Source organism: Heterodontus francisci, chromosome 15 (genome assembly GCF_036365525.1).
Source record: "Heterodontus francisci isolate sHetFra1 chromosome 15, sHetFra1.hap1, whole genome shotgun sequence".
NCBI classification, from domain to species: domain Eukaryota; kingdom Metazoa; phylum Chordata; class Chondrichthyes; order Heterodontiformes; family Heterodontidae; genus Heterodontus; species Heterodontus francisci.
In genome coordinates, this window is record NC_090385.1 from 49,034,854 (window position 1) to 49,048,486 (window position 13,633).

At 44.2% G+C, this 13,633-nt stretch overlaps 1 protein-coding gene across 1 annotated transcript in view; it reads right to left on the reverse strand.

The window, feature by feature from the left end:
- frmpd3 (FERM and PDZ domain containing 3) overlaps positions 1–13,633 on the reverse strand; it is a 196,397-nt gene that overhangs the window by 112,416 nt on the left and 70,348 nt on the right. The window contains exon 6 of the mRNA XM_068046996.1: positions 10,610–10,714. Coding sequence (XP_067903097.1) covers positions 10,610–10,714 — 105 coding nt within the window. The remainder of the gene's footprint in view (positions 1–10,609; positions 10,715–13,633) is intronic.

Sequence of the window (13,633 nt, forward strand, 5' to 3'; positions counted from 1 at the left end):
GTGGGGCAGTATAAGACCCTTCAGCTAGGAGGTGAGTACTGTATGGTATAAGACCCTTCAGTTAGGAGGTGAATACCGTAGGGTACAAGACCCTTCAGTTAGGAGGTGAATACTGCCGGGTATAAGACCCTTCAGTTAACCATGGGAAATAAATCGTCTAAAAAGGAAGACGATGGGAGACAAGGAAAGTCTGCCGGCAACATCCCTCCAGAAAGTCCATTGGGACGGATGTTGGAGTATTGGGATTTAGAGTCAAAAACCAAGGAGAAAAAGACCCAAATATGATTTAAGGACAGCAAGAAGGACCACCCCTAAACCCGACGATAACGACGACGATAGAGACAGAGAGTCTCCTAAGACAATGATGCCCTTGAGAGAGGTACCAATAGGAAATAATGAAATTGGATTTGTTAGTGCACCATTAACGTCAGGAGAGGTAAGAGTGTTTAAAAAGGAAATGAAAGTCCTCGTAGAAGACCCCTGAAAATTTGGGAAAGAGAAAACCCTCCCGGGGTAGGGGGAAACGAACCAGCTGAACAAAAATACCCTAATCAAGACCCGCAGTGGCAGAACAATAATATCGGCCATAGGGGCCAGATGAAAGACCTTAGAAATCTGGTAGTAAAAGGCATTGTTGTAAACAAGTAGTTGAAGCCCCTGCAAAACTTATGCCTTTACAGAGTTACCGCAGGCCCCTCTTATGGCACAAGCAGGCGACGTATTGAGTGCGACCCCTCTGGGTGTTGAAGGCTGTTTCTAGACAAATAGAGACTATTAAAGGCACCTAGGTGGGATCAAGGGATTGATTTTTTAAAAATGTTTTGAAGAATCAAAAGGGGGGACTGTGAGAACAGAATTTAGATTTTAGAATTTTTAAGAACAGAATTACATGGGAACATTTAAGATGAAGCAATTAATCAGTCATGTATTGCTAACAAGCTAGCTTCAGTGCTGTAGGGAGGGACAGCTTATCAGAAATGACTTCATAACTTCAGGGCTGCAGAGGCAACTTGGCCTTGCAGCTGGTACAGCGAGAGAGAGAGACATTGTACTTCAACAGCACTCTTCTTATCACCCAGACATGACAAAGTTAGAATGAAAAACATACCGACCAGGCTAATACACGCCCCCTTGTTAGAGGGTGGCTCAGCCTACCCTTCTGATTCAGCAGTTGCTGAGTTTTTTTATATTTGCTTTTAGGCATGGCACAATGCTTAATGGGAAATATAGCCAAGTTAGGAATAGTAGCTTTGCTGAGCTTTGATTTTAAGTGGCAGCAACCACAATGAAATAGCTAAAAGGGATGGCCAGAGTGTGTGCAAGCTGTGGCAGCCACAGCACTTCAGACCAAGGAAGTCATTTTACCTCGAAGCTATTACAAGAAATAGTTAGGGGATTGGGAATCCAATGGGACTTCCATACCCCTTGGCACCCTCCCTCTTCAGGGCGGGTGGAAAGAATGAATCAGACCTTAAAGAAACACCTGTCCAAACTGATACTTGAAACAAGGTTACCCTGGACAAAATGTTTACCTATAGCGATACTCAGAATTCAGACAGCCCCTAGAAAAGATGTGGGACTGTCCCACTATGAAATGCTATTCGGATTACCCTATATGGGAACCAGGGGCGAGATGCCAACCTTAGAAACTAAAGATTCGTTTCTAAAGAACTATATACTGGCGTTGTCTTCCTCATTGTCATTCCTCAGGAAGCAAGGCCTGTTAGCACAGACACCACCTCTCGAATTTGCAGTGCACAAGATCCAACCAGGAGATTGGGTTCTGGTGAAATCGTGGAAAGAGACGAAACTACAACCGAACTGGGAAAGACCATACCAGACTCTCCTAACCACTGAAACAGCCATAAGAACGGCAGAAAGCGGTTGGACCCACTACACAAGAATCAAGGGGCCGGTACAAACCCGGCCGAGGAAGGAACTTGGACAACCGAATTAACAGAAGAACCACTGAAAATAAAGCTAAAAAGACTATGAGTAACGAACTTTTTTTTTAATATAACGGCGCGAGCGCGGAAATACTGTCTGTAATATTGTGTGCCTTCTCTCTTTCTTTTCAAAAGTAGCCAGGAAATAAAATGGGTTGGATGTTTTTGTATTACCCACTTCCAATTAGACAACAAGGTGTTTGGAGTAACAGTTAGAGAAGGGAAAAAGAAAGGTGAATTAAAATGTTGTTTTCAGGTAACAATAGATAAGACTGGTAAACCATCTAACAAACTAAAAGGGACCTCTCATAACGATCCTAACATAGTAAAAATAATAGAGGTAAAAGACCTGAGAAAGACAATTGAGATAGAAACCGGTTACGGGGACACAAGTGCCTGGGTAGAATGGATAAAATTACCTGTAAAAAGTTTGAACAAAAACAATTGCTATGCTTGTGCATCTGGTAGACCGATAGCTCAAGTAGTACCTTTCCCGCTGGGGTGGGAGCATGACCGAAAGGGCATGGAAGGCATGTTAGCCCTATATCAGGATAAGACGGCTTGGGGTATTCAAACTTGCATATCCTTGTCAATAATGTTCCCTCCCCTAGAGAAAAAGGATTCAAGGACTCCCCCTTCATTTTTAGCCACCAGTGTGAATCACACATCATGCGTATGTCGACACGGTGCGGAGCTAACCAGAAATATGGGAGAGTTGAAGTCATGCATAGAGACTGAGGACGTAACTGGAAGAGTCAGGGGAGGGAACTAATCATCATTGAATGTCCCCAGAGCAGATTTATGGTGGTATTGCGGAGGAGAAATCCTGAGACAGACCCTACCCTCCCAGTGGAAGGGGACATGTGCAATTGTTCAATTGGCAATACCATTCACCTTGGCATTTGAGAAACAAAAGATAATAACGAGGGAAAGGGGTAAAAGGGAAGCGATAGCGAACTCTTTTGACGACCAGGTGTACTTGGATTCCATAGGGGTCCCAAGAGGGGTACCTGATGAATTCAAGGCCCGAAACCAAATAACCGCCGGCTTCGAGTCTTTGTTTTGGTGGGTCACTATTAACAAAAATGTAGATTGGATAAATTATATTTATTACAACCAACAAAGATTTATAAATTATACTAGAGATGCGGTAAAAGGTATAGCTGAACAACTAGATGCCACTAGTAGAATGGCTTGGGAAAATCGACTGGCTCTAGATATGATCTTAGCAGAAAAAGGAGGCGTGTGTATAATGTTAGGAGGGAAATGTTGCACATTTATCCCAAATAACACAGCACCCGATGGTTCAATCACCCGAGCACTGCAAGGGTTAACAACTTTAGCAGAGGAGATGGCCGAAAATTCAGGAGCAGACACTTCCCTGACGGGGTGGCTTGAATCCTGGTTTGGAAAATGGAAAGGCATGATAATCTCGGTTTTTACCTCCCTGATCATGGTTGTCGGAATACTAATAGCCATCGGGTGTTGTATTATTCCTTGTGTAAGAGGGCTGACACAGCGATTGATTGAGACAGCTTTGACGAAGCAGATGTCAATACAAAGAGGCCAGGAAGAGAGTATGTACCTGTTAGGTAATGACAAATTGGATAGTATCAACGGAAATACAGACATTGAAAAGGCGGCTGAAATAATGCTCAGAGGATTTGAGAGGACATATGAGAACCCTCCGCAGTATGTAGAAAACAACAAGGATTAAGTAAAAGAAAAGGGGGAATTGTGAGAATAAGAAATACTGAAATGTTGTTTCTACAGCTTGTGGAAAGTTACCAAGAAGTCATTTGTGCACAACATAATGAAATCACTGAAAAAGAGAACTGATAAGGATATGTCAGTGGAGACCTTAAGACAGTACATCACTGACAAAGAGAATTGATAAGGGTATGTAAGTACAGACCTTGGGACAGTACATCACTTAAAAATTGTGCTTAGGCAGATAAAAGAGAAACAGCAAGAGTTAGAACAAAGGATGTAGTGAATAAGAAACTGCCCCACAAAGATAAAGGCTGACAGCTGCAAGTTAAAACACATAATGGAGAGCCAAATAAGGTAAAACAAAAACAAGAGTTAGGGGCTAGAAAGTTAGAGTAGGGGGAGAAGTAAACAGAGGAGGAGACTGTAGCAACCATAGGATAGGTTAGTGTCATAATACGTTATAACCAATAATGTAAAATAAAGGCGTGGACAAATGGATTTGTATTGTATAAACATGAACTGAATATGTTGATCGGTGTGCCTGCTTGTAGGACACCCGATCTTGCAAGACCGTTAAATAAACTTACTTCTTCAGAGTTTGACTTGGTGTAAATTATTATCAAGTGGGCTACGTTTCTCACAATAGTCACCCCCACAACCCCAAAAAGGATAAAAGGTAGGAGGATGATAGGAGCCCAAACAGTCCTGTGCGAGAGAGGAAAGCTGGACCCTCGGAGGGCCCTCCTCAAGCCAAAGAAATATGGTGCTGAGAGCAGGACCGAGACCCGGAGACCTGTGTGTTTCCATTGTAACAAGGCAGGTCATCGCCGGGCTGACTGCTGGAAACTACGGGTAAAATCTGTCGGATTAATCAGGGCACACCCGAACAGTGCAGGAGAAGGGGTTTTAACTGCAATAGCAGTGAGATCCAGGAAACATACTGCTGTTGGTGCAGGAAAATTTAACAAGATTCCTGAAGATTATCAGGATTTTGTATCCAAAGGGAGAGTAATCCCATATCCCTCGAGTGGGGCAAGCAAGTCCATCATCACACTTAGGGATACAGGGGCCATCAGATCCTTTTCCCTGAGAGAGTGTGGTGAATATGAGAATGGTAGTGAATGGTATCAGAGGGCAGTGTACGCCTGTACCTTTATATCGGGTGCACTTGGAGTGCAACATAGTTTCAGGAGCAGTGACCGTGGGGATTGTCCCTAGTTTTGCCTGTGGACGGGGTCTACTTGCTCCTGGGTAATGATTTGGTGTGGGTGAAGGTGGTAGCTTCCCCAGTTGTGATTGAGGGACTGAAAGAGGTCAGAGAGGCAGGGCAGTTGCAGAAGACAGTGCCCAGCATGTCCCCTGATTGTGTGGTGACTTGGGCGATGGCAAAAGCAGCTCCCTCAGAAGAGACTGAACTGGCACAGCAAACAGATGACCATGCTGTCTGGTTGTCTGAAACCTTCTTTGGGGAGTAACAGGACCCAAGGAATGGGTTAAACTAATCTTCCCTAGTTGAGGCTCAACAAGCCAACCCAGTGTTAAGAAAGTTAGCACAGGCTGCCCAAACTGAAACTGAAACAGAGGGAGTCCCTGATTGTTACTATGTAAAGAACGAAGTGCTGATGAGGAAGGGAGCTCTCCTCACAGACCTGAGGACAAAGAGTGGACAGTGGTTCACCAGCTAGTGGTGCAGCCGAGGTACCATAGAGAAATATTAAGAATGGCCCACAAGCTTATAATGGCTGGACATGTCGGTGTACGAAAAACCAAAGCCTGCATAAAACAGCAGTTTGACTGGCCAAAACTCCACAAAGATATGGTAGAGTTCTGTAAAACTTGCCACATGTGCCAGGTTGTGAGGAAGCCCCAACCTGCAGTAAAATCTGTACCCCGAATTCCTGTACTGGCTTTTGGGGACCCCCCTGCAGCAGAGTGCTGGTGGATTGTGTGGGACCCCTGCCGAAAACAAAAGGGGACAGACACTTGCTTAAAACCTTATTCTGTTCTAACCTTTGCCAGTTCTGATGAAAGGTCACAGACCTGAAACATTAACTCTGCTGCTCTCTCCACAGATGCTGCCAGACCTACTGAGTATTTCCAGCACTTTTTGTTTTTATTACAGACACGCACAGGTCTGGCAGACAGTTAAGGAGGAACAGGCCAAAAAGAACAGTGAGGACAGGTTAAAGGAGGACCGGGAGGATTCCCAAATGGAACCCCCTACTGTCTCGTCAGCCAACCCTGAGATGTTGGAATAAATAGACCCCACATCCTCCTACATACATGCAGGCCAAAGAAGCACCCTACCAAGGCTCCTAACAGCATTTACAGGAACCTGTAGGGACAAGGAAAGCTCCCAAAAAGGCAACCCAACAGTGAGGGTGATGCCTCACCTAGCTGAAGTGCTGCAGGGGCATTCAGTGGAAGCTGTGATATCACAGATATCTGTGAGCAAGAATGTCCCAGAGGACATGGGGGAGATTAGAAAAGAGACCCTCCCCACAGTAAAGAGAAAAGGGAAACAAAAATGCCCTAAAGTGAGCAACACTTGTCTGACTCACCAGAATACTCTGAGGTCAGGATGGAGGTCAGAATCCAATGATCAGGGCTCAATCCCAAAGCTAATCCAATCCCATAATTTCACTTCAGACTCCAGCAAGAACAAGGGCCCAGAGGAAATCCCAGACATCTTACAGGGGCTTAAAACCAATTTATCACCCAATACCACCATAGGGAGAGAAATTAGCAAGGTTCTGGAGCCTGAAGGGTTAGAACCACGTGTTGCAGAAACAGCAGCTGAGGGGTTAAAGCTCGTGCATACAGGAGAACTTTCCCAAGACAATCATGGAAATTTGCAGACGCCAAGCTTCCCCAACAACCACAAGGTTATTGAGATGTCCATCCCCAGGTCATTACAAATTGATACTAAATAAATTTTAAACCTATTGGACAACACATAACCATCCCAGACAAACTTCAAGGGAAAAAAGGGCAATTAAATCAGCCTGACCGCTGCAGAAAAAAAAAGACAAGCTGCAACAATTCTAAGTTTCCTGAGTGAATAAGAGTGAATGAAAAATGGATGTGGATTTTCCTTTGTTTTCTTTTCAACTCCTGTAATGCAATGCTCCCATTGTCGCATTTCATTCTGCGTGGTATGGAGGTGTCATGAAAACCTCCATGCCAAATAGGAAATATTAATTTCATCGGTTGGAACCTTGCCTGAGACTTTTACTGGAAATTCTTACAAATAACTTTTTGTAAAAAAGTAAACAGCAGCCAAGATGGCCACTGCAATTTACATTTGAAACACCAAAGGATTAAACTGGAGAAATCACGACTGATTTAAGCTAGCCAGAACAATGGGATGCTCTCTGATTAAGTTACCTGAAATGGCTTTATCAACACAGTCTTCAGGAGTGATCAACACCCATTGACTTTGAAAGAGCCTTGAATCTCAGAGAAGATTCCAGAAGGATCTCATTACAACACAAAGAGGTTTGGTAATGTCATGTGACTGCTGTGCAGCTCTGGGGAGACTGTAAGATTTATCACACAGAAAGCGGAGAATAACTGAAAATCCATCAACAAAGCAGCTCTCTCTCTCTCTCTCTCTCTCTCCAGTCAGACCGCCACAGCCAGCAACTAGCGGTCAAGGATCGAACCCCCCTTCTGCCTTCAGATGCCCTGAGAAACAAGCCCACCACTGTGCACGTGGCTCAGTGAGGACTTCAGGAGTATAATTTCAACTAAGGACTCTGGGACTGATAAACTGTATTTGAATTCCATTTATTCCGGACTCTACTCCATCCACCTAAGCTGTTTTCCCTCTGTAATCAACTTGTGTGTGTGTGATTCTTGTGTGAATGTGTGCGTGAATGCGTAGAGTATTTTAGTAATTATAACTGGTTTAGAGTGTTAAGAATAATAAACTTACATCTTGTTTAAAGTCAAGAAAACCTGTCTCTTTTGTTCTTTGACAATTATATTAGAGGACCAGGAGCAAGTGCTCACTGAGGTGTTAAGTTCAATCACTGTGTAAAAAGGATAAACCCTGTTGCGGTCAAACCAGAGAAGGGGCGAAAGGTAGAGCCTGAGACCCCCTCCTCAACTGGTCATAACACTGTCCATGTTCATATTTGCACAAAGCCCTGTTTACCCATCACCCCGCTGCTCACTGACCTATATTGGCTCCCGGTTAGGCAACACCTTGATTTTAAAATTCTCATCCTTGTTTTTAAATTCATGATCTATCCCCTCTCTATCTCTGTAATCTCCCCCAGCCCTACAACCCTCTGAGATATCTATACTCCTCCAATTCTGGCTCTTACGTATCCCCGCTTTTGAATCCTCTCACATTGGCAGCCGTGCCTTCAGTCTTCAAGGTCCTAAGCTCTGGAATTCCTTCCCTTAAAATCTACCTCATTGACCAAGATTTTGGTCATCTGCCCCAATATCTCCTTATGTGGCCCAGTGTCAAATTTCATTTAATAAAGCTCTTGTGATGTGCTTTAGGACATTTTACCCCTTTAAAGGCGCTAAATAAAAACAAGTTACTGTTGTTAACTGGTCATTTGGCCTATATGCTGTTTGTGGGAACTTGCTGTTTGCAAATCGTTAGCTGTGCTTTTCTATAAAAATAACAAGGACTATGCTTCATATATAAATGAAAGTTTGCAAGCTCTTACTTTCTATCTTTAAAGACCTACAGTATCATAAAGTTACAATGAGTTGGTGGCTGTCTGCTTTAGTTTGCTCTTCTGACTGTATTTAGGAGCTAGCCCTAATTTTGTCAAAGTTTACACTCTCACACTTCCAGAAGCAATCACTGGTTAGTGACCAGGAGTAGGAATCCAATCTGATTTTTTTCACCTCCCTACCTGAGGGATAGTGAGGCCAATTGAAATACACTTAATGCCATGCCAGCTGATATCAGCTAACTCAATGCAGTCAATGAGTTGAAACTGGGACTTTGAAGATCTACGTGGCCCACAATGGGTACTTTATCAACAGAGGCATCTCTCTTTCAATTCATTTTCTCCTCTTCCTCTTTCTTAGAGCTACTTGGGTCACAAACCATTTCCAGCCAATAGAGTGGGCAATTGACCTGCCTCAGGCCTTCACCCACAGTTGTCTGAAACAAGGTGCTATGAGTAGTTCGAGCACCCTGTGTGTGAACACCTGTTCTCAATACAAAACCTTCCACAGTAATATAGTTGAGATGAGGAACGTATTGTTACTAATATTGTTACTACCAGTTGGTTATCCCAATGTTTCCTCATTCTTCCAATGGCATTCACCACTGAAGATTCAAATGTTAAGGAATCACAAATAGAATCAAGTGTTGCAGGTATTTATGACACATTCAATCTTGTCTTCACCTTTGAACTAAACTGGTAGTTGGTTACTCCCAATCATCCATAGCAAACCAAGGAGAATGTGATGATCGCTAATACTGCTATCTACACGTTACTAATGGGACACATTGCATCACTGATGCCCATTGTTCGATACAGTTCATCAAGACAATGGAGTATATTGCCTGCCAATCTAATGCCACCTTAAGTTGGAACTGTCTGTGCTGCGGAACCCTTTACATTCACTTCCAAGATGGATTCTGCAATACCAATTACGAGTGCCAGCAAGCCTGTTTTGTGGAGTCTGGGGAACACTCCTGCTCTTCCTGGCCCCACAAAAATAACATGAAACTTATCTGTCATATCCTCTTTGGCCAACTGCCACCACGCAATTCAGATCTAAATTAGCTTTGGGGTCTTATCGACCTCAAAGGAGCCCAATTTCAATATTTAAATCAGCTGCATCTCCTCTTCAGACAGCCTCTTGGGACACCTATTCAGAGGATCCAGCAAATTGACCACAGCAACACTGGAAGGAGCGGTAAGTTCTTCCATGCCTTTATCTCCCCATTATGCCAAGCGGGAGGCCTCAAAATTCAGCATGCCATATGTTTCATGTTCTCAGGAAATCCTAAAGCACTATGTACTTAATTTCTTTTTTTTGCATACATTATCACTGTTTGTAGGCAAATGCAGCAGCTAATTTGTGCATAGAGTCGTCTCCTAGACAGCAATGAGATAAATTACCAGTTAATCTGCATTTGGAGGTATTGGTTGAAGGCTAAATCCTGGGTAGGACACTGGGAGCATTCCCCGACTCTTTAAATGGGATTCTTTACACGTACGTGAAGAGTTCATTGGTATTTTGGGCTAGCGTCACACTTGACTTCTTCATTGCTGTACAAAAGTGTCAACCTAGGTTATGCACTCAAGTGACTGGAGTACGATGTGAAACCTCAACCTTCTGACTCAATGGTGAGAATGCTACCACTGGACCAAACTGATTCTTGATACATTTTAAAGGGGAGAAAGCATCATGGGGTATGAGGGTCAAAGTGTACGGTGAACTGTCTTCCCCCTGAAGACTTTAGTAGATGGATCTCATTTGAATGCGCCGATTCTGTGGATTTTCCTGATTCCACACCCCCCCACCCCACCCCCCAACTATTCTTGACTTACTTGTTTCTGTGGGTTCCCCGTGAGTGGGAGTCAAAAGTGGTGAGGGTGGAGGAGTGGTCAGGTCATTGCCAGAGACCTAAGATACTGTTACTGGAAGGCTTATTCAAGAATGGGATGGAGAGTGGGAGGAAATCAGCAAAGACCACAATGGGGGAGAGGGTGAGGGGTAGTAGAGGTCTGAAGTATCCTTGTGGGGCCAGGCCAGCAAGAGCACTCTTGCATCACCCAGTTTACAAGGAGCATTCCTGTGCCTGATTTCAGGCTAAGGTGGTGGGAATACAGCATAAGTTCCTCCCACCACCTTAAATCCCGCACACACAACTCCCACCATTTGTGGGGAGGGGGGGGGGGGGTGGATTGATGGTGGTTAAAATTCCCCCTTTAGTGTCTGACACAGAAGTTGTAAGGACTCACAGAACTGTTCCCGTTGATTGTGACCTCTTCAGAAAATCGTACTTTGACTGGATTCGTCCTAAGCTGTGCTTTCTTGGCTGCGCTGATAAAGGCAGATTTTGGAGACTGAAAGAGAAGCAACATCACCTTGGTTAAGTCAATGTTAAAGCAGTATGCTAATTGCAACTCAACACCTTGTCAAATAAACAGTAACAGGCAAGTTATTTTGAGACCTTTTGAACCAACAACAACAATATGTAATTTTGAAAAGGAAGCAACGGCATCAGTAAATAACCTGAGTCTTATCTGTTTTCTTCAGGTATTTTTGTAAAGCAACAATTAATTTTCTAACCAAAACTTCATTTTTATTTTTTTTTGCCTGGTTAGCCAAATTATTGTTTTGTTCTTGGTGAAACTTTTGTTACTATTGCCTGTTAAAGGCTCTAATCTCAACTATGAAGGCAGGCTGCAAGTCTCCTCCAGTGGTCCCCAGCATCACAGATGCAAATTCGATTCACTCCAATTTAACAAATCCAATATGGTCAATTACTGTCCCATCAGTTTACTCTCGACCATCAGCAAAGTGATGGAAGGGGTCGTCAACAGTGCTATCAAGCGCCACTTACACAGCAATAACCTGCTCACTGATGCTCAGTTTGGGTTCTGCCAGGGCCACTTGCTAGAGAATGACTACCCGACCCGAACCCGACGGGACTTGACGACATGTGTTGGGTTCGGGTCGGATTGGGTCTCCGTTCCGGGCCCAAAATTCTGGCTCGGATCGGGTCGGGCTGGATGTGGACAGAGATCAGGACAAACAGAAATCAGGGGTGAGAACAGTGGGAGGGAAAGGAGGAAAAAGAAACAGCTACAAGTTCTGTCATAAAACACCCGAGTGAAATTAACCCAACCCCTTACACTGAAATCTATCAAGTCAGGGAGAAACTGACAAGCCCGGGGAAGATACCAGTAACTGCAGTAAGTACAGAAACATCAACTGAGCTCTTGTTTTAATCTATACTTGGCCCAAGGATTTAAAATTATCTGGAAATAGGGAGATTAAACTTCCCAACCTGAGTTCTCCGCAGAGATTTTTTTTTGTTAATGACTTCGGAACTTGATACAGTTCAGAAGCTTGTTTGTAACATTGCCTGATTTCCTGAAGTGGATACTTTTTTTCCTGAGAATGCTCAGGGTTGCGGCGCCTTCGCCTATTTGAAATCAGTGTTTGTTGTCGTTTTAAACTTTATGATGTTAATTGAACATGGGTACATCAATCACTGGTCTAAAACCTGGCTACCCGACCAAACCCGAATACATGTGCCGGGTTCGGGTTGGGTCGGGCATTCAAAAAAATTAAAGGACGCGGGCTCGGGTCGGGTTCAGGTTGGCTGTTGTTGGGTTTCAATTTTATACACGAGCCAGGCTTTACCACTCGCCTCCAGACCTCATAACAACTATGGTCCAAACATAGATAAAAAAGATGAATTCAAGAGATGAGGTGAGAGTGACTGCCCTTGACATGAAGGCAGCATTTGACCAGTTGTGGCATCAAGGAGCCCTAGCTAACTTGAAGTCAATGGGAATCAGGGGGAAAATTCTCCACTGGCTGGAGTCATACCTGGTACAAAGGAAGATGGTTGCAGTTGTGGGAGGTCAACCATCTAAGCACCAAGACATCACTACAGGAGTTCCTCAGGATAGTGTCCTAGGCCCAACCATCTTTAGCTGCTTCATCAATGACCTTCCCTCCATCATAAGGTCAGAAGTGGGGATGTTCACTGAAGATTACACAATGTTCAGTACCATTTGCAATTCATAGGATAGTGAAGCCGTCTGTGCCCAAATGCAGCAAGACCTGGACAACATTCAGGCTTGGACTGATAAGTGGCAAGTAACAGTCGCACCACACAAGTGCCAGGCAATGTCCATCTCCAAAAAGAGAGAATCTAACCATCTCCCTTTAGCATTCAACGGCATTATCTTCACTGAATCCATTATCTTCACTGAATCCCCCACCATCAACATCCTTGGGGTTACCATTGACCAGAAACTTAACTGGACCAGCCATATAAATACTGTGGCTACAAGAGCAGGTCAGAAGCTGGGAATTCTGCAGCAAATAACTCACCTCCTGATTCCCCAAAGCCTGTCCACCAACTACAAGGCACAGTTTAGGAGTGTGATGGAATACTCTCCATCTACATGGATGAGTGCAGTTCCAACAACACTCAAGAAGCTTGCGCCATCCCGGACAAAGCAGCCCGCTTGGTTGGCACCCCATCCACAACCTTCAACATTCACTCCTTTCACCACCAACACACCGTGACAGCAGTGTGTACCATGTACAAGATGCACTCCAGCAACTTGCCAAGTTTCCACTGACAGCACCTTCCAAACCGCGACCTCTACCACCTAGAAGGACAGGGCACCAGATGCATGGGAATATCACCACCTGCAAGTTCTCCTCCAAGCCACACACCATCCTGACTAGGAAATATATTGCTGTTCCTTCACTGTTGCTGGGTCAAAATCCTGAATTCCATTCCTAACAGCACTGTGGATGTACCTACACAACATGGACTGCAGCGGTTCAAGAAGGTGACTCACCACAACCTTCTCAAGGGCAATTAGGGATGGGCAACAAAGGCTAGTGTTGCTTACATCCCATGAACGAAGGAAAAAGGGAGCAAGTCTGCAGTCAAGCCTCTGATACCACTGCTATCCTGCTGATCACAGAGATTTGGGTGAGAGCCTCTTTTATAGAGGATCGCAGAACACTAGCACTAGTAAAATTAACTCAGTTATCGCCAATCGATGAAGAAGATCCATATAGGTGAATAACAAAGAAACTACACTACTGGTCTACAAAGTCAAGCCAGACACTCAGCTCACTCATGGTTGGAAAATAATTGATGGTGCTGCATTGACGCTGCTTCCTCCAGTATTATGAGGAGGACTGCTCATTTTGCAACCCTACCTCAGGATAGCTGTACCCTACAAAGGTGATTGGGGCTACATTTGGCTGCAATATTGTAAAGTAAA